Here is a 21,844-nt window from a genome sequence, read left to right as displayed (position 1 = left end):
GCAACTGCATTTTGACTACATTTAGGACAGGAAGTTCACCATTAAAATAAATGGAATATAAATAAGATTATAGCCAAAAGAGTAAGAATCTTCAAAAAATAAAAACAATTCAGTGATTTTCAATGTTTTTGTTAACTGTAAAAAAGGACCTCCAAATAACAAAAGGCAAGCCAGAGAAAGAAAATGACCTGAGTAACCGTATTGCATTAAATCCTTGCTTTCTCTTCCAAAGTGGCCCTTAGCTCTGCCCAAAGAAAACTCAGTAAAAAGGACACTGCGTCATCATTGCTAACAGCACGTCTTCTGTTAGAAGCAAGGCGTGACATCCAGCCCCACACTCCTGCCAAAGCCTCCGCAGACACCCATTCTGGAAAACATGAGAAGCCGGGCAGGGCTGGGTGCACACATTAGCAATAAGTAATCTGCAGGTTTCACTTTCCGGTGAAATCAAACAATCTGTAACCTTCCTGTAAGAATACTTACTTACAAGATCCACAATTAAGTTTTTAGAATTGATTTTCCTCTTTTGTGTCCATAATAAATAGGATTAAAGGCAGGTTTTAAACTTTACACTGCAACAGTTACTAGCTGTCATGACAGGAAGGCGACAAGAAAGTCCTCAGCTTGCTCTACAGGACAGACTGGAGTGGGCAGACTCCTGCTTGGAAACCCCTTGCTTTACAACCCGAGCTCGCCCTCTCTCCCCCGGGACCTGAGAACACAGCAGGAGGCAGCTGGGGAAGGCCAGAGAAGGGATCAAACCAACGGACACTGTGTACACCTTAATCGTAATCCTCTCCCTCTTCTCCTGGTGACAGAAGTCTAACCCAATCCACTTACCAGGGGATTCACTTTGCAAGTTACATAAATGTCTAACAACTATGGCGTAGAGCTGAAACTGATGCAACATTGAATGTCAACCGTAGTTGAAAAATAAAAAAACTTTTTTTTTAGCAAGTCTCCTAAATCACTTTTCCTCGGCCCAGTTTCCTTTAGAACCTGATCAATCAGAATTCCCACTAACCACGCTGCTGTCTTTCCACGGTCCTCATAGCAACCTGTGCTTCTCCTGCACAGCACCTCGCACAATGGTAACCAATAAACCGTATGTGTAATTAAATATTTAATGTCCCACTCCCTCCGAAGACGGTGGTGTTCACTACGTCATACCTAGCATCTGCTCAACACCTCACCATGCAAATGCTTAATGACCATTTGTAGGATGGATGCATGCATGGATGTTGTTTTTACCGATATCTTAGCCCTCCCACTTGATATCTCCATACTCTCATCCCATTCTCACCTGCTGTACCAAGTGCCACGGCCCCTGAGCTGGCCGATGTCTGTCGAGCCCTCTGCACTGGCGATGGGTTGGTTCTCCCACTCTGCCCTGCCTCAGCCCATCCCTCAGCACTGCAAACCAGAAACCGTGGCTGTATCACATAACCGTCAGTCCTGGCAGAGAAAACTGGCCCTCCTTTTGAGTCTATGGGTGTTCTGGAACATACTTTCCAATAACTGATTAGCAAGGCCCCACCCTATTAGGGTTTCCCCTAATCTTTACAGTTTACCAAAGGTCTAGATTTCAGAGAATGACTTTAACTTCCATCCAAAGTTGTGCGTTTATTTCCTATCCAGTGTCAAACCAAGAAAAACAAAAAGTAAGCAAACAGCAGTAAAGGAAAAAAAATGTAAAGCTAAGAACAAGAGGAAACAAGAGTCATACCCAGGCTGTTGGTGCTGCCCCCTAGCTAGTGGGGGCCACAGTGTCACCTTCCAAGCAGATCACCATGAGTCACCCAGTCCACAAGGCGAAGCAAACCAGTGTCTCAGTAACAGCACACCTATTCGCTACAGGAAAGCATGACAACGTGTCAACACCCAGGAAACAATCCCGCGGGGAAATACTGAATGAGATTCAGTAAAAACACTTCCGTAGAAAGCTCAGAACCACAGAGTCCGAACAGACATCTCTCTGGGGCTCTGGCTCTTTTAGGATAATTTCTAAGAGCACAGAATGAATTGATGCCTATTCATTGGCCAATCCTCTGAATATCACTTGACAACATGAACTAAGTTAATATCAAAAACACATTCCTGGGACCTCCTGTGCAGGTATGAAGCTTGCATTCCTCATTACCTGAACCCAGCTTCCTGCTGAGAGCAGTAAAATACGACCTGTTAGGTGAGTGTGAAGACTTCATATATCAAACCAACACACTAAATTCTCAAATGTTGTATATGCTAAGCTGATTTCATCACTCTAAAGCATTTCAACATCCGGGCTGAAATGGCTCCACCAAAATTGCCTCCAAAAATAAATGTAGACTAATGCCAATAGCGCGCTTTTCCTCAAAAACATAATTGGGGTCACATTGAAACTTTACATCCTTTCTTTCACTAAATATTAATATGTTCTCAGTATTCTTTTTTAAAGTTATTTTATTTTATTTTATTTTTAGAGAGGGAAGGGAGGGAGAGAGAGAGAGAGAGAGAGAGAGAGAGAGAGAGAGAGAGAGACATCAATGTGCAGTTGCTGGGGTCATGGCCTGCAACCCAGGCATGTACGCTGACTGGGAATCGAACCTGCGACACTTTGGTTCACAGCCCGCACTCAATCCACTGAGCTATGCCAGCCAGGGCTCAGTATTCTTTAAAATGTTAAAACATGCACAGTGTTCCATTATAAAGCTGTAAATTAATCGAACTGTTCTACATTTGGACATTTAGTTGTTTTTTCAATTTGTCACTATTACAAGTCTGTTGGAATTTCCAGTTTTTCTTTAGGATCAGCTCCTGGCAGGGAAACATCTGGGTTGAAGTGAATTAAAATGTTCAAGGATCTTGGCATATATTATACATAAAGTAACCCCAATAACTTATTACAACAGCTTTATGATAGTAAGGGCCATTGCTTCATCAGTCCCTTCTCAATATAACTTTCCTGTATAACTTCGAAGACACCCCAATTTTAATATTTATCGCATGACTAATAACAATAGTGACATTAGCCATCATTCTTTGAGGACTCGATATAAACAGACACAATGGAAGCACTTCGCTAACGGCACTGCACACGGTCCTCAGCTCAATCTTATGAAAGAGGAGGAGTCACGGTCGGCCAAGGCCCCACAGGCAGTGAGGGACAGAACCTGACCTCAAACTCACAAGTCCATCTGGCCCTGAATCTAGGCTTTAAACCTGAGAGCTGCACATGTTCTTGTTTATGCCAACTTACGAGTGTGAATTTATGGAGTAAACCTGAATATTATTTATGGATGGATGACATACATGTGCTGCTGTACCTATTAGGCACCTTACCAAATCTGCATAAAAATGTGAATTGAGTAAGATGAGACACAAAAATATGAATTAAGATGAGACTCAGGTAAATAAAAATTCAAGTGTCTTCCTCCTGAACCGCTCATGAATCATTTTGAATGCCCCCTGTAGCCACATGCCCCCCTTGGAGAGCACAGCCCACCCCCTCTACACTGCATCTGGGGGCTGCCGCTGTGCTGCCAGCTCCGGGGGGGGGGGGGGGCAGGCCCTGTGTCTGTTTTCACTGGCACAGAACGGGCACCCACAAACTACACACTGAATGTTAATAAGTGAGTGATTCAGCTACAAGGTCATGGGTTTGAGGGCAAAACCTAGAACCAAGTATATTTGTATCCCTAACGCCAAGCACATTTCCTGCACATGATAAACACCCCCATCAGAGCCCTGGCTGGTGTAGCTCAGTGGATTGAGCACGGGCTGGGAACCAAAGTGTCCCAGGTTCGATTCCCAGCCAGGGTACATTCCTGGGTTGCAGGCCATGACCCCCAGCAACTGCATATTGATGTTTCTCTCTCTCTCTCTGTCTCTCCCCCTCTCTCTCTCTCTCTCTCTCTCTCTCTCTCCCCCACTTCCCTCTCTAAAATGAATAAAATCTTTAAAAAAAAAAACCCATCAATGTCTGCTGAATAGATATTCGGCCAATGTGAGTTGAACAAATGAATGAATGAATGGGTAGACGGAGGGATGGATGGATAGATGGACAGATGGATGGATGAGTAGATGAATGAACACAATGGAAAGGCTTCTTCCCCTCCAGTCACATCTTTAAGGTTAGCATATCAAAGATAAAAACACCTGGCTGAACTTACCTACTTTACCATAATAACACTTTACTATTGCTAAACAAAGGCCTGTTGGGAAAAGTATAGGTGGAACTGCTCTCACCTCTTGTAAAAATAGAAGACCATACACTTCACATTGTTAAAATTAGCACTGGCTCAAAATCAACCCAGAACATAAATATGAGCTTTAGAAGAAGCTGGAGAACATAGGAGACAGTTGGCCAAGATACACTGGAAAGTCAAGGTCATGAAGTATTCATCCACATCTTGTTAGATAAGGATAAACATTTAAAATATCTATCAGATAATTACCTTCGAGTGACCAAAATTATAAGCCTTAATCCTTGTTAAAGGTTCCTTCCTATCCATTTATAATTATTCTGTCTCTTGTTATGAAAATATCTTGGCTAACAAGTTAGCAATTGTTTCTCTAACTCCTTCAGTGTTTAGAAGCTTCCTGTCTCTGACACCTCTTGTCTAACAGCTAATCCCGATCTCGAGGTTTTACATGCCCGATGTACGTTATGAAAAATTGTATTAATCACACTCTATAACTTCAGTATCTTTAATCTATAACCTCACCGAGATGTCACTTAAGTTTGCTTGCTAGTCAGAAAACATTGAAATGTTTTGTCTTGCCTGATCCTTCAGTTGAGACTACAGTAAATAATTTGTTTCTAAAGTTAATGCAAATATGGAATTTCTCTCTAAGGTTCTTTAAACAAGTATCAGCCTCTCGTTACTTATTTCCTTTCTTGAGGTGAATACTAACACCTCATTAGAATGTAAACTTAAGATATTATTATTTATAGCCACCAGGTAGTAAATACTTATTATACTAGGTGTGTATTAAGTATAATTCAAATATAATATCATTTAACCCTGAGAGCAACCACCTGAAGCTGTTACTACTATCCACATTGCATAAAAAGGAAATTGAGCTTCAAAGAAGATAAGCAATTTGGTCAAATCTTACAACTGTGTTTTTGGCTCTCCTCCTCTCCCCTCTCCTTCCTTCCTCTCCTCTGCTCACCCTCCCCTCATCTCCTCTCCTACCTCACCCTAACCTCTCTTACTCTGGCTCACTCTACCCAGCCACTCTGTGGCCTGCTTTCAGGCCTGAAATTGGCCTTCCCAAACCCTCAGTTTAAATTAGGTTCTTGTAGACTTCCCACCAAGATGGAGGCATAGGTAGATACGATTTGCCTCCTCGTACAACCAAAAGGACAACATATTTAAAAACAAAAAAATAACCTGAACTACCAGAAAATCAAGCTGTATGGAAGTCTGACAACCGATGAGTTAAAGAAGAAGTATCCATCCAGGATGGTAGGAGAGGCAGAGGCCAGCAACTGGGCAGAGAGGACTCGCAGCAAGGCGGTGACTAGAGGACCAGAGTGAGCCAGGCGGTGGCTGGTGGAGCGGGCAGTCCACATTTGCATGCAGATAAACCGGGAGGAACACTTAAGAGTGAAACAGACCATGCAACCCAGGGCTCCAGCTCAAAGAAATAAAGCCTCGAGCCTCTGACTGAAAACACCTGTGGGGTTAAGGCAGCAGGAGAAACTCCCAGCCTCATAGGAGAGCTCGTTGGAGAGACCCACCCACCTAGGAATCAGTACCAGCAGGGCCCAATTTGCTTTGGGTAGCAAGGGAAGTGACTGAAAGCCAGCAGAGAGTCCAGCAAGTAGCACTGTTCCCTCTCAGACCCCTCCCCCACATACAGTGTCACAATGCAGAAAGCTGGGTTGCCCCACCTGGAAAACATTTAAAGCTCCAGCCCTTACAACCTACCAGGTGTGCTGAGGCAAAGAAATATGGCCAAATGAAAGAACAGATCAAAACTCCAGAAAAACAACTAAGCAATGAAGAGATGGCCAACCTATCAGATGCACAGTTCAAAACACTGGTAATCAGGATGCTCACAGAATTGGTTGAGTACGGTCGAAAAATAGAGGAAAAAGTGAAGGCTATGAAAAGTGAAACAAAGGAAAATGTACAGGGAACCAGCAGTGACAGGAAGGAAACCAGGACTCATATCAACGGTTTGGAGCAGAAGGAAGAAATAAACATTCAACCAGAGCAGAATAAAGAAACAAGAATTTGAAAAATGAGGGGAGGCTGAGGAACCTCCAGGGTAACTTTAAACGTTCCAACACTGGAATCATATGAGTGCCAGAGGGATAAGAGGAACAGCAAGAAGTGGAAAACTTATTTGAGGAAATAATGAAAGGATCTTCCCCAATCTGGAAAAGGAAATAGACTTCCAGGAAGTCCAGGAAGCTCAGAGAGTGCCAAGGAGGTTGGGCCCAAGGAAGCACACACCAAGGCACATCATAATTACATTACCCAAGATGAAAGAGAAGGAAAGAATCTTAAAAGCAGCAAGAGAAAAGAAAATAGTTATCTACAAAAGAGTTCCCTTAAGGCTATCAGCTGATTTCTCAAAAGAAACCTTGTAGGCAAGAAGGGGCTGGAAAGAAGTATTGAAAGTCACGAAAGGCAAGGACCTACATCCAAGATTACTCGATCCAGCAAAGCTATCATTTAGAATGGAAGGGCAGGTAAAGTGCTTCCCAGATAAGGTCAAGTTAAAGGGGTTCATCATCACCAAGCCCTTATCAAATGAAATGTTAAAGGGACTTAACTAAGAAAAAGAAGATAAAAAATATGAACAGTAAAATGACAACAGACTCACAACTATCAACAACTGAGCCTAAAAACTGAAACCAAAACAAAAACAAACTAAGCAAACAACTAGCACAGGAACAGAATCACAGAAATGGAGATCACATGGAGGGTTATTAGTGGGGAGGGGGAGGGGGAGGGGGTGAATGGGGAAAAGGTATAGGAAATAAGTAGTATAGATGGTAGGTAGAAAATAGACAGGGGGAGGTTAAGAATAGTATGGGAAGTGGAGAAACCAAAGAGCTTACATGTACAACCCATGGACGTGAACCAAGGTGGGGGAATGCTGGTGGGAAAGCGGGGCAGGGTGGAGGGAAATAAAAAGGAGAAAATAATGAGACAACCGTAATAGCATAATCAATAAAATATACCTTAAAAAATAAATAAATTAGGCTCTTGTAGTATTTGCTGCCATGTCAGCCAACACTTACCTTTCACATAATCACCAACTGTAACCATTTTTTACATTGTGTGATTATTCATACTTAATATCTACATCCCCCCACTAGACTCTGGTCTCCCTAGAGTCAGGAGAGTGTTTTTCCACCACTGTGTCCCCAGTGACTAGGCATCAGTAAATAGCTATGGAATGAATGGCAGAATGAATGAAATGGCACAGCAAGAATTCAAACCAGAGCCTGTCTGACCACCACGTGTTCTATTCTCTATGTTATTGTTCCATGTATATCTGGTTGAATGTTAAAACAATCATTCCTCCATCAATTGAGTTAGTTTATGACCTTCATTACTGCTGCCTGTGTGTCTGGTGGTCGTAATCAGTTGCATGGCCATAACCAATGTTAAGTTCAGAGAATTTAACTTCAATGAAATTCATAGATCCCTTTCCAACAACTTTTTGGAAGATTCTTTCTGCTTTGTATAACTGTTCTACAATCTGGGTATAGTCCATGTAGAAGCTCATAGTTCAATTAAATATAAAGGTCTTTGAAGGTTTTTTTTAATCTGTTCACATTAGAAGGATAACTTCTTAAGCTGGATGCAAAGAAAGGCACAGGCAAATTAATTAACTTCAGGCACTATTTTAAATGACTAGCAGTATTTCCCCATTGATAGTGGACACATCTCCATGGGAAGCATTGGGTATGGGGCTGTCAAAGCTAATAATGAATGCAGGTGTGGGAACACTGTCACGTATGGGGTAGCTTCTGCAAGAGGAGCGGGAAACAAAGATTTTATATATATATAAAATCTTTATATATATATATATAAATATATATATAATCACTTCACATGTTAAAGATTCCAAAGCTCTTCCCACATGGGATTTTTCCACTCCATCTATTATGAAACACTTGATAAATTATTTTAAAGTGAAATTTTTTCCAGGATGTAATATTTTAGTTTCTATGCTGAGTGGTGTGCTTTAAACTTTAATAAGTTATTCATACAAATTGGTTCCTTGGGAACATTTCCCTTAGAGTAGACTTGAAATATAGTTTATCCCATCTTCCCAAAGAGAACATCTCTACCATAAAATTGTCATAGGAAGACTTAAGTCTTGCTGGATTTTATTTCAATACTCTTCAGTTTCATGTCAGCCTATAGGAGGAGTGAGCAATTGTAAGATAAAATTTCCTGCAGCAGCCCTGGCTGGTGTGGCTCAGTGGACTGAGTGCCGGCCTGCAACCCAAAAGGTCACTGGTTTGATTCCAGCCAGGGCACATGCCTGGGTTGCGGGTCAGGCCAGGTCTCCAGTAGGGGGTGCACAGGAGACAACCACACATTGGTGTTTCTCTCCCTCTCTCCTTCCCTTCTCCTCTGTCTAAAATAAGTAAATAAAATCTTTAAAAAAATTCCTGCAGCATTACTTACAATAGACAAGACACAGAAACAACCTAAGTGTCCAGCAAAGGATGAATAAATAAAGAAGTTCTAAGATTGGATAGGTAGGTAGATAGGTGATAGATAGATAAATAGATAGGCTGATAGATACAATGGAAAGAAAAATGTGTGTGTGTGTGTGTGTGTGTGTGTGTGTAGTTGAATACTATTTAGCCATGAAAAAGAAGGAAATCCTGCTGTTTGCAATAACACGGATGGAACTTGAGGAAGTTATACTAGGTGAAATAAATCAAACAAAGACAAATGTTATACAATGTCACATATGTGTGGAATCTAAAAAAAGAAAACTTCATAGAAAAAGAGGTTAGCTTTGTGGTTACATCCAATTATAAGATAAATAAGTACTGGGAATATAATATACAGCAGAGTGACCATAGTTAACATTGCTATCTTAAATATTTCAAAGTCATAAAAGTTCTCACAAGGGAAAAACATTTTCTTCTTTTTTTGTTTGCATCTATGAGGTAATGAATGTTAAGTAAACTTATTGTGATAATTCACTCACAATATATGTAACTTGAGCTGTTAGGCCGTACATCTTATACTTGCACAGTGAGTATGTCTCAGGCTGAAAAAATAAAGCTCTATTACCTGCCTCTCAGTATTACTCTTCTATTACTTACCCACACTTTCTACACAGCTTCCACCCGGCGTCATCCCCCCAAAGGGCCACATTACACCGTGTGTGGGCCCTGTGTACTTTGGCCTTCTGGTACCCTTTCTTCCATAAAGATGTTAAAATTGTATCTTACGACTGCATTGATATAAAGGGGAATGTGCATATCAAAATACTGTGCATTAAAATATTTTCTTCAACTTAAAAGTCCTGTTTTTCTTCTCTTCTGACTGTATATGAAATTAAGCATTCTCCTGGGTCCCTTAAAGTACAGTGGGTCCCAGCGGGCACTGGTGGACGGATGGGGCCTCATCCTCTAGGAAATCAGGCAGGATCGATGACAACCCCTTCCCAGCTTTCTCTGGTTGACTATTAGCCTCTGTGGTTGTGTGTGGAGTACCCGAGGGCCTTGCTGTCACTGTCCTGTGTGGCAACCACAGGCCCAGTTGTTACAACAGGCTCCTCAGGAGAGGAAGGACTCAGCGTGAAATTACCCTGCGAAGTAGTCAAGTTTCCCCAGACAAACAGAACAGAGAGGGAGGGGGAGAGGGAGAAGGAAGAGGGGAGACAGATGTATTTTCAGGAACTGGCTCACATGACTGTGGAGGCTGGGAAGTCTCAAACCTGCAGGGTAAGCATGCAGACGAGAGCCTCAGGGAACAGCTGAGGTTGGAGCGTGAGTGCCAAGGCAACCCGGAGGCAGAACTCCCTCCTCCGTGTGAACTTCGGTCTTTCCCCCCCACCCTCCCCACCCCTGTGAGGCCTTCAACCGGCTGAATGAGGCCCACCCACATGATGGGGGGTAATCTGCTTGGCCCAAATATCTCCTCACCTAAATCGCAGCGTCACCTACAAAATACCTTCCCAGTGACATCTAGCGTGGTATTTGGCCAAATATTTAAGCATAACCAACTTGACACATAAAACACCATCACACCCTGCGTTTTCAAGGGCTATCTATGACCTTGAGGTTGATACCGGGCTATACACAAGGTTGCAAAAATCTTCATGCAAATATTGCTGTCGACTAGGGAAGGAATAAATTGTCTCAAGGTCAAAATGATCAAGAAACAACACTGTATCACCTGTGTCTTGAAAACTAGCTTTGTACACTTGAATAAACCTAAAAATTTCAATTTTGCGTTTAAGTAGGTGGCCGGCCTGCCCACGTACGAACAGGAATGCAAGCATTCTTCTTTACCCAGAGGACGTGCTTTTTAAATCATGGACCAGAAATGGCCTGAAAATACTTAGCCTATTACTATCAAAAAGACACATTTAACAACCAGTCTGGCCAAAACCATCATCGTTGCTTTGGGGGGCTGTTCCCTAATATTCTAATGGCCGATGCTAAACAAATCCGGGGAAGAGTGGCTCCAATGTATTGGAAAAAGAGAACTGGAAGCGAGACACCAGTGCTCAGGTGCTGCCCACTCGGTTGGGACCTCAGGTGAGTGGTGGGGGGCGGGGGAACCACAAAAACTCCAGCCTACTCCCTGGCTTCCCAGCATGAGGCCATGGGGATGGGAGCCTCTGAAGATGCCCTGCAGGTGGCGCAGCTGCTGAGAGTAGAACGAATGGCAGCCCTGAATGATGTGTTCATCAGGCCGGAGGAGCGCTCAGCCCCCAGCACCCCCTCCTCAGAGGAAGAAGGGAAACCATCCCAACACAGCCAACCCCTGGGCTTTGCCCAGCCCCCTCCTCCTCCTCACCTCCCAAAGTGCAGCTCACATCTCACCTCCGGGAGAGGACTGCCCCGACCACCAAGTCCAAGAACACGTGCTCCTCCCCTGACTTGACTTCCCTTTGGCATCTGACACCTGAAACCTGCTCTCCTGAGTGCTCCTTATCCATCTCTCATGCCACCACTAACCTGGGCATCTCTTCTTTCTCTTCGCTGTCTGGCCTTCCCTCCTCAGGCCCTCCTGCAGCTCATCCTCCCTCATCCACTCCTTAAGTCAGTATGTATTCTCTGGGGTTCTGTCCTCAACCCTCTTTCCTCATGACTAGAGATGCCCTCCCTGGCCCACTTCCCGCCCTCCTGTGATGTCAACCCCTTCCAGTACCCAATGGCTTGCAAATCTGCATTGCTCGCTCGAGATTCAGAATTCCAACTGGCACTATCACCAGCATGGCTTGCTGGCACTTGAAAGTCAACATCAACTCCCCACCACCACGAGCCTGCAACCTCAGCCAAACTGCCTCTCCCCCAGCTCTTCCCCTGGCGACCAGAGCAACCCTGGACCCGTGTTGGCTTGCTTGTCTTTCCCCCCAGATCCTTATCTGAGAGAGGCCGTATCTTTACTCCGGCCAAGTTTGTCTTCTTCCTTTTTTTAACTTTTATTTAGGGCCATTTTTATTTACTCAACTGTAAGCTCAAGAGTTATAGCGTCTGCTACTTTGAAATTCCATTTGTTGTAGGCACATGATTTCTTTTTATGTGTTATTTCAGTCTTAGGGAAAAGTTACAAGAATAATCCAATAAACTCAAGTATATCCTTCATTTATATTCAGCAACGGTGAGAACACTTTGCCACATTTGATTTATTCCTTTCTCCACGTGCATATTGTAATTATGAGTACCGAATCCTGTGTAATTTGCAGGCATGGTGGCTTTTAACCCTTAAATACTTCAGCATGTATCCCCTAAGACCAAGAATACTCTTTTGCATATAACTGTGAAATTCAAGAAGTTTAACAACGATACCATGTTATTCACCAATAATCTCAAGAATGTTCCTTAGAACGACTATGAATGCATGAGTGTGCTCATCATGTGTCTTCAGTCTGTTTAATCTGGTTTTCAGCTTTTCTTTGTTTTTCGTAACATTAATAATGAGATAAACTGACCTAAGGCTCCTGACATGATACGCCGAGAAGAATACATCTCTCATATAGAATTACCATAAATGCCAAACATCGAATCTCATGATGAGGAAATACCAGACACAACCAAACTGAGGGACACTCCACCAACTGTCCTCTTCTCACCCTCACCTTCATCCCCACCCACGCGCCTGTAGTTGCCCTTGTCATTTCTGAGGCTGCTCCCTCCCACCACACTCACAGCTCAGTCCAGTGGCCATCTCTTCGGATGACATCTGTCATCCAAAACCTACCTCCCAACCCACCTGTGCGAAGTAGAGCCTACACTTCCCTACCCACTCAGTCTCCATCCCGTTGTCCTGCTTTATTTTCGTTTCTAAGTATTTACCACTCTCTTTTTTACCATAAAATTACCTTCTTTGTCTGCTGGTTTACTTTTTTATTATCTATTTCCCCCAAAAGAGTATAACTTTTATGATAGTGGAACCTTATCAAAAACAGTGCCTGCTTGAGAATAAACACTCATTTTGCAGTTGTTGGAGAAAATTTCCATATCTTTGGTGCCTGACAAGCTGCCTCAGACTCCACGGATATTTGCCAAATGCGTGACTAATAAATACAACGTTTGATTCCCTAAGTAGAATATTTCTGGTTCAGATTTCCTCCCAAGTTCTCATTTTTGCTTAGTCTGAACAGTGACAAGATTTCATCATCAAGACTTCCTTTTGTTAAAAAGTGCAAACTGCCATTCATAAAAATAGTCATAGGGATGTAGAGCACAGCACAGAGAATACAGTCAGTAATGCTGAAATAACCATCATGGTGTCAGATGGTGCTCGACTTATCGAGGTGCTCATATCATAAGTTTTATAAATGTCTAGTCACTATGTTGTGCACCTGAAACTAATGTAATACTGTATGCCAACTGTAATTCATTAATATATACACAAATAAATAATAAGTAGACTTCTTTTGGTATTCTCCATGACAACCTATTTCACTCACTCTGAAGTAGAAGAGGACTTAGGAAAATGTGATCGTTGTAGCCAGGTCTTAAAATGTTCCCTTTGCACAGACATTGAGATTAGACTATGATGACATGAATATGCTAAAAACCACATTTCTAGGTAGCCGATAAGGAAGATTCCAGAGGGAAGTTACAGGCTAAATTCAGTCAATGCAAAGGAAGTTATTTCAGTTACTCCGACATATCATTCAAATATTTATTTTTTATGCACAATATTTAAAATAGTTTCTTCAACACTAAACGTGTAGATATAGCAACCTTAAGAATAGTCGTGCTGGTATCAGTAAGAGGAAGAAAGCAGTGCTACTGGGCAACCTCAGCAATGCCTTTGAACTTGCCTGCCTTAGATCAAAGCAGCAATTTCAAAGGGAAAAAAAACTGGAAGTGAAACAAAGAAAAACGAAACCTTGGGTGAAGAACATAGCCTAAATAATTCCTGGTGCAGCCAGTGTGACTCCCTTTTTCGATTACATTTTTAAGGTGTCCTTGAACACAGAAAAAGTTAAGTCTTTAAATTAGTTGACTTAAGGCAAACCGAGGAGCTCTCACCATGGTTTCAGACAGACGAACCTCATGTCCAGTAACCTGCAGTACATCACACACAATCTCGTTAAAACACACACAGGAAAACCTGGGGAGCTGCTGGAGGCTGGCAGCGTGGGGCTGGCAGTCCTCAAGTGGGGAGATCAATTCGTACAGATTTACCACTCAGACAAGTACAACAAGGAGTTCGAGCATGTCGTGGTGCCTGAGGGAGGACATAGCCAAGCTGGTCCCTGAAACCCACCTGATGTCTGAATCTGAAGGGAGGAATCTTGGGGTTCAGCAGAGTCTGAGACGGGTCCGTGATATGATCCTCGAACCAGAGCTGTTCCAGTGGCCACTGCCCAAGAAGCCACAGGAACGAGGCTGGGGAACCACCTTTCAGCCTCTAGTTTACACAGCTGTCCTCACTTGCTAGCATCGTTCTGCTAACATTGTTGTGTCGCCTTCTTGTTTCTCACTTTGATTGTTAAAGGATGTTTAGGATACGCTGTTTGATGTGCCGCTGACCACTTTGCCTCTTGAGCAGGGCCAGCAGCCCCACAAGCCAGCCAGAGGAGGGCTCTTGGGCTGCAGCCTCTGCTGAGCACGACCCCAGAGAGACATGGGGAGCTGTGTGTCCGGCAGAACGCACGTGGCAGATGGAGGAAGCACCTGAGAACAAGACCATGGCTGTCACAGGCATTGTGTAAACTTGCTTTTTTTTTTTCCTGCCAAGTGTTATATGTATGGTGATTTACGTTTCAATGTACTGGAAACTTTCCATTTGATTCAAGAAATCTGTTTCATGTTAAAAGCCTTGATTAAAGAGGAAGGTTTTTTTATTTTTATTTTTTTTTTAAAGATGAATAATTTTATGGTATCATATTCTTTTTGTCTTTTTTGTTTTAAAGATTTTATTTATTTATTTTTAGGGAGGGAAGGGGGAGAGAGAGAGAGAGAGGTGGGGGGAGGAAGAGAGAGAAGAGAAACATCAATGTGCGGTTGCTGGGGGTTATGGCCTGCAACCCAGGCATGTACCCTAGCTGGGAATCGAACTTGGGACACTTTGGTTCCCAGCCCGTGCTCCATCCACTGAGCTACGCCAGCCAGGGCGGTTTTTTTATTATTAAAAAAAAAGGAAAACCTGCTTTCTGGTTGGTGGGCAAAAAGTTATTTTCTTCTGCCTGTTCTCTGAATGCTTTCTCACACACTGCATTCTAGAGCCAGATGGTCCAGGAATAATTAAATACCATGAGACACTAAGTGTTGTAGTTAAATAAGATGGGTGTGCAAATAAATTAGCTGCTTGTTCATTTTTAAATGTTTTATTCTAAATAACTTTAGACAGAGAAAAGTTGCAAAATTAGGGCAGAGACTTTCTGTACACCCTCTGACCCTGTACCCAGCCTCCCCTACAGTTAATAATTGCATAGCTGAGGTCCATTGGTGAAAACCGGGAAATCAACACCGGCACAATGCTATAAGCCACGGACCTTGCTCGCCTTTCACCAGTTTTCCATCACCGTCCTTCTTCGGGCCCGGGAGTCAATCCAGACACCCACAGTGCACTTTGTTGTCATGTCCCCCAAGTCTCTTCCCATCACGACCTTGACCCTTCTGCAGAGTTGTTCTGCAGAAAATCCTTCAAGGTGGGTTTGTCTAATGTTTCCTCGTGATTAGAGGGTTGTCATTTATTTTGGATAGTACAAAGCCCTTTTTTTTATTTAAAACAAAGGGAAAACATCTAATTGTTTGTCTAATTCAATCCCTACCAATAGAATACAGTTTCTAGGATTTTGTACAATTGAATTAGTTTTAGTCTAAAAGTATTTATCCCCTTGGGAAAAGGTGAAAAGTCATCCTGTTAAGTTTTACAGTCATATTCCAAGTATTTTGTGTACTTTTATTTGTCATAATGGCTTAACCACGTTTATATTTTCAGCTCTGTTAATGTCTCCCTTGACAAATTTTTGTCTTGTCATCAGATGCTAACAGCAGTGTGTTTAAAAAATGTTTTACTCTAGTTGTGAATTGGTTATATCTCTTTATAGATTTTTGCTTCTGTCAATTTTTACTTTATATATTTTGAGGCCATCTTTTACATGCATACACATTTAGAGTTATTATAACTTCCTTATGAAAAAAATTTGTATGAAATAGAAATATAATTTGTATCATTATAGCGACTCTCTTTATCTGGAGTAATGCTTTTTCTTTGCCTTAAAAGTATTTTATATAATTTTACTGTAATTAATCAAATTTCTTTTGGTTGTTATTTCCCAGTTAAATCTTTTTATACACTAATGCTTTCAACTTTTCCACATTATTTTGTTTTTACAAGTCTTTCATAAATAGCATATATTTAGGTCTTAAACAAATTCAACCTGACAACTTTTGTCAGTTAGCTGAGCATTTAGTCCATTTATATTTATTATAATTAATGATATATTTGTATTTCTTTCCATCATCATCTTGTTTTTCCTTATCTCCTGCTTTTCCTGTTTCTTTTTCTCTACTTTCTTGCCTTTTTTTTGAGATTTGGGTGTTTTTCTTTAAAACTAGAATAGAGGGACTTCTGACTTAAATTCATATGAAGACATATGATTAGTGTCAGATCCTTAGTTAAACTTGAGCTTGATTAAAAAGAGGAAAGAGAAAAAAAGGACAAATCACAAGAGGGAGGAAATGGTTCTTTAAAAAGTGAACATGGATACCACCTCACAATCATTAGAATGGCTACTATAAAAATGGAAGAAGAAAGAAAGAAAGAAAGAAAGAAAGAAAGAAAGAAAAAGAAAGAGAGAGAGAGAGAGAGAGAGAGAGAAAGAAAGAAAGAAAGAAAGAAAGAAAGAAAGAAAGAAAGAAAGAAAGAGAGAGAGAGAGAAGGAGAGAAAGAAGAAGAAGGAAGGAAGGAAGGAAGGAAGGGAGGGAGGGAGGGAGGGAGGGGACAAGTGTGGACAAGGATGTGGAGAAGTTGGAACATTTGTACATTGCTGACACAAACGCAAAATGGCACAGATGCTATGGAAAACAGTAGGGCAATTGCTCAAAAAATTAAAGGTAGAATGACCATATGATCCAGGGAGTCCAATCCTGGGTAGATATGCAAATTAAGTGAAGGCAGTGTCTTGAAGAGACACTCATATACCCACGATCATGGCAGCATTATTCACAATAGCTGAAGATGGAAACAGCCCAAGTGTCCACGCACAGATGAGTGGAAAACCAAAACACGGTGCACACAACGACAAAGCATTATTCAGCCTTAAAAGAGGAAGAAATTCTGACACGTGCTACAACATGGATGAGCCTAGAGGACATTACATGGAGTGAAATAAGCTAGTCACAAAAACAAGTACTCTGAGATTCTACCTAATGTCCAATTCAGAGACGGAAGATAGAATGGTGGCTGCCAGGGGCTAGGGAGCGGGGGGAACGGGAAGTTATGGTTTAGTGGGTGCAAAGAATCAGTTTGGCAAGATGAAAAGAGTTCTACAGATGGGTGGTGGGGATGCTTGCACAATAATGAGAATGTAGTTACCGCCACTTAAATACAGTTAAGACGGTAAATTTTATGTTATGTGTATTATATCACAATTTCTTAAAAAGTTGAAATGGCCCTGGCTGGTGTAGCTCAGTGGATTGAGCGCAGGCTGCGAACCAGGCATCGCAGGTTCAATTCCTAGTCAGGGCATATGCCTGGGTTGCAAGCCACGGCTCCCAGCAACCGCATATTGATTATTGATGTTTCTCTCTCTCTCTCTCTCTCTCTCTCTCCACCCCTCCCTCCCTTCCCTCTCTAAAAATAAAATAAATAAAATCTTAAAAAAAAAAGTTGAAATGATGGGGAAATGAAGGGAAAACGAACTCTACTTCCCGGATAATTACACATGACCAGCTGAGACCTTTGTTTTGAGGAACTGTAGCTGTGGATGGACTGTGCTGTTTACCTTTGCTCCTTGTAACAACTGCAGCAGACAGTTCTAATGAACCCGTGGTTTACCGAGAGGAAAGGAACTTGCTCAAATTCCCCACAATGGTACACACTGGAGCCGTGACTCTGGTGCACATGTCCTAGGTATGTGAAAATTCAGGCGTAGCTGGCAATCCACTGTGCATTTGTCTTCTGACACCCGGTCCACGCCCTTCTCACCAACTGACTGCCATCGCTTTTGGCTGACTGATCATATAATTCTATACAATTTGGTAACATTTTTCAGCTTCCATACCTTATTGCATGGCCAAGCTACACTGTTCTGCTGAAAGCTATATTTGTAAGTTTCCCCAAAGCACGTTTCTGTCCTCCGTGCTCGAGCTGATACACTTCAGCTCACATAGTATTGCTCTTGGTACTGCTCACCACATTTTGTAGCCTAGTAAAACCCTGCTGATGATTTGATTAGAAGCAAACCTAACTTGAGAAAAATGTAGCATTAAAGTTAGCTCATGGGTTATGCCAATGAAATAGTCATCATCTGTTTATGTGTCTGTTTCTCGTGATTGTGAACTTTTTTTTATTGAATTTATTGGGCTGACATCAGTTCTCAAAGCGAGACAGGTTTCCAGTGCACGACTCAACAAAACATCAGCTGCACACGGCATCGTGCACCCAGGGCCCCAAGCAAAGTGTCTTTCTGTCCCCATTTCCCCCCCCACCCCGCTTTGCCCACCTCCACCTGGCCCCCACCTGCTTCCCTCTGGCTGCCGCCACACTGTTGTCTGTGTCTATGTGTCATGTATGTATGTTTTTTGGCGATTCTTCATTGACAGCAGAGACTGTGTCAAAATCATCGTTACATACTCTACCCCTTGCATAGACCCTCAGCAACTGACTATGGAGTGGCAGCTGAGGTAGCAAAGGAGGGATCAGTGATGGCAGTGGTATGGGTGGCTGTGGTGCTGGTGGCAAGGCAAATGCCAAACGTTACAAAGAATAATACGTAACAGCTCACATCAACACGCACTTATTTTATCAATCTACTGAGTGCTTTACAATGAACTGTGAAGTCCCTAAACTACACTACATGGTAAGTGTTGTGACCTCATTTTTAAGAGAAACTAAAGTTCTGAAGCATTAAGGACTTTTTTTTTGCCCAAGGTGTCACATACAACACGTGGTATCGCTAGGCCTGCTTGAATGCAAGAATAAGCCCCTCAGTCCCAGCAGCTCCCTGCTTCTTCATATGGTTGCATACGGTCCCTGCTCTGTATTTTAATCTGCTCTTCAGTGCATGATGGTGGGAGAGGAAAAGTACTAACCTCTGGAGAGAAAGATACGTAAGTCCCCGCTCCATCACGAGCTAATTAAATGAGCCGTTTCATCGGCCACATAGCAGAAAACTCCTGTCTGGCCTCCCTGGCTTATAAGATTCTCCAACGAAATATTCTCTAAACTGAAAAATAAACGGTAATAAATGCTGGCCTTTCTGGATCGACTTTTATTCTCAGTAAAATTTAGGTCTTTCAGGTTGATTAAAATCTTGAGTGTGATGGATGTTTTCCTTTCTGTAGGCAGTAAAACGTATCCTAAAAAATCTCAATATGAATCAGTACGATGACTCAAAAGGATCACTTATGTATTGCTAAGGCTTCTTTTTCCACACTTGCAGTGGGAAACTCTGGCAGATGCTACCAACCAATGAGAAGCGTCACCAGTGGTGGCACAGACGGAATCATGTGCCTCCTGGTGCGAAGCGCTGAGACACTTTGTACACTTCTAAAGCATTTCACCGAAAATCTAATCGTGAAAAAACTATTGGATTAACCTCTTCTACAAAACAAACGGCCCAGACCAGTGTCCATAAAAACTGTGAGTGCCATCCAAGATGAAGCGTGGCTGAGGGACTGACTGTTCCAGGTGTACAGAGTCTGAAGACACATAACTAAAGACAATGTGTGATCCTCAAATGAAAAAAAATGTTTGCCGTGAACGGCATTATTGGGACAACTGGCAAATTTTAGTAGGTCGTGTACATTAGATGATACTATTGCAACAACGTTAAACATCTGAATTTGATCATTATAGTTTGGTTAGAGAATGCCCTTATTCTTTCAGAGATCCACACAATCTGGGACTAGAGCGCCACGATGTCTGTAATTTCTTTTCAATGGCTTCTCCAAACAAATACATATAATACAAAAATACAACATACTTTTGCACGAGCTAACGCTCTTCACTTACAAGAGGACACCATATCGGGATAAAATATGCAAATGTCAAACGGAAGAAATATTGGTTTTATTTGCACAAGACCACAGACACGCCGGGAATCAGGAAATCTGACTGTGGCTCAGCCGTAAGTACCGCAACAATCAAAGCCGCTGAGTTATCGGAAGTCCTGCCGCAGCGCAGTGGAGAGCCCGCTCTGAAGAACCCCCCCCCCCCCCCCCCCCCCGTTTCGAACCCAAGAGTCTCCGCAGGGATTTCTGTGGTCAGTGTGGTTATGCTGAGGACACCTCTCAGGTTGGAAATTCAGCGGGACGCATTCCCAGGTCTCTAGCAATGCCCCCCCCCCCACAACACACACACACACACACACTCTGTACCTGGTGGGGTCCCCATGCCAGGGCCGGAGGGGATACACAGCCTAGGCTGAGCCAGCCTGAAGTCTGTGTGTGTGTGTGTGTGTGTGTGTGTGTGTGTGTGCATACCTGCTGCCCTCCTGGGAGTGAATGAGTAAATGAACCCAATGGCAATTGAATGAATGTGCCCGGGGTGATTAGCAACAACAAAAGGCCAGAGACTTGGCTTAGGACCGGCATTAACCCGACGCCATCCGATTTTAAAGAAACTGCTCTGAGTCCTGTCTTAGTAGCTAAGAAGTGTACGTTGACCGAAAGAAGTATTAGCCAGGAAGGGGCTTGGTGGGGGAAGGCAGGGGATTTGGGGAGGGTCCACAGGAGACGGACACCCTGTTAACCTGTTCAGATAAAGGGTCAGAGAAGCAAATTGGTACAACCTAGAATTCAGACGCACGCCACAAACCCAGGACCAGCCCAAAACTTCCCAATGTGAACGCGGCGCAGGCAGCTCCAGTCCATTTCCAAGGCAAGAACACACGGACCCCGGCAGCCCCACGCGCACTCACGCACATGCATTCCAGAGAAGTTTGCGCGCTCCGGGGTTAGGAGAGGCGGCCCCGCCATCCCCCGCGCGCAGCCGGCCGGCTGGGACCGTACCTCGGGCGCGGGCGACGAGGCACCGCTGGTCGGGTCCAGGCGCCTGGGGCGGCCGGAGGGGGCGCGGCGGCTCATGCCGGCCCAGGAGCCCCGCGCGGCGTGCTCGGACCCAAACCGCCGAGAGCTAGGCTGCTGCTCCCGGAACCGGCCGGCGCGTCTCCTGGGGCAACCGGTAAACACCGCGGGGGACCGGGAGGCCCGGCCGCCTTCCGCCTCTGAGAAATACAGACACCGACCCCGATCCTCGGGGGATGTCTCCTTGCTTTGGGGGTCCCGTTTGGCCAGGCCGAGGCTTGGCTGAGCGGCGGACCCTTGCCAAAGCGACCGGGGGACATTGGGGTTGGAGGTTGGTCCACCGCGAGCGTAACTACAGATCTTTTTCCTTTCGTTGGGGGACAAGTGACAGCCAGGGGTCAATGTTAACAGCGGTGGCGCGCGCGAGGTGTAGGAGCCTGTGGGCGCAAAGGTGAACGAGCGTCTGTGTAGCACTTACTGCGTGGAAACGCTTCTGCTTCCAGCTCCAGAGCCAGCTTCGCGGGCGGGCGCGCAGCCCTTGCAGGGGCCCGAGGGCCCCCGTGGTGGGTCACTGCTCCGCTGCCCCAGGCTTGAAATTCTTCCCGATCTCTGAACGCAGCGCGCGCGTCTGCATCTGCTGTGGGCTCCCCCAGGTGTGTATCCTGTCCCGGTGGGCTTCTTTAGCTTTCTCAACCCTGCGGGCAAAACTGTAAGTAACAGCCATAGCTTCTAATTATGAAGCACGCGTGTTCTTTTGAGAGCTGCACTAAGTGTTCCGTCTATGACCTCATTAAATAAAACGAGATTATGAAGTGGATATTAGGATTAGACATTTTTAAGATGCGCTGCCCATCACAGGGAAATAAATTGTCCAAGGGTATACAGCTCATCAAAAGAGTCAGACCCCGGAACATAAAATACAGAGATACAGAGAAGGTGAGTAATGCCAAAACTTGTAGCAGAAGCTGAACACGGAACCCA

General features: G+C 43.7%; 1 protein-coding gene across 2 annotated transcripts in view; it reads right to left on the bottom strand.

Moving 5' to 3' along the window:
* The window catches only part of CCDC170 (coiled-coil domain containing 170), an 86,348-nt gene extending 64,715 nt beyond the window's left edge, over positions 1–21,633 (bottom strand). Inside the window, exon 1 of one of the 2 annotated variants that reach the window (XM_028510850.2) lies at positions 21,342–21,633. Coding sequence is in view for 1 of the 2 variants with exons in the window: in XM_036024902.1 (XP_035880795.1) it covers positions 20,849–20,923 (75 nt within the window). In the remaining variant the exon portion in view is untranslated. Of the gene's footprint in view, positions 1–20,848; positions 21,316–21,341 lie in introns of those variants that run through there. The other variant, XM_036024902.1, reaches the window with a different exon arrangement.
* Between the last annotated feature and the right edge of the window lie 211 nt (positions 21,634–21,844).

The sequence above is a fragment of the Phyllostomus discolor genome, chromosome 4, assembly GCF_004126475.2.
Source record: "Phyllostomus discolor isolate MPI-MPIP mPhyDis1 chromosome 4, mPhyDis1.pri.v3, whole genome shotgun sequence".
Classification (NCBI taxonomy): Eukaryota; Metazoa; Chordata; class Mammalia; order Chiroptera; family Phyllostomidae; genus Phyllostomus; species Phyllostomus discolor.
The sequence above is the reverse complement of the archived record's forward strand: the minus strand, read 5'-3'. Positions and strand labels throughout refer to the sequence as shown.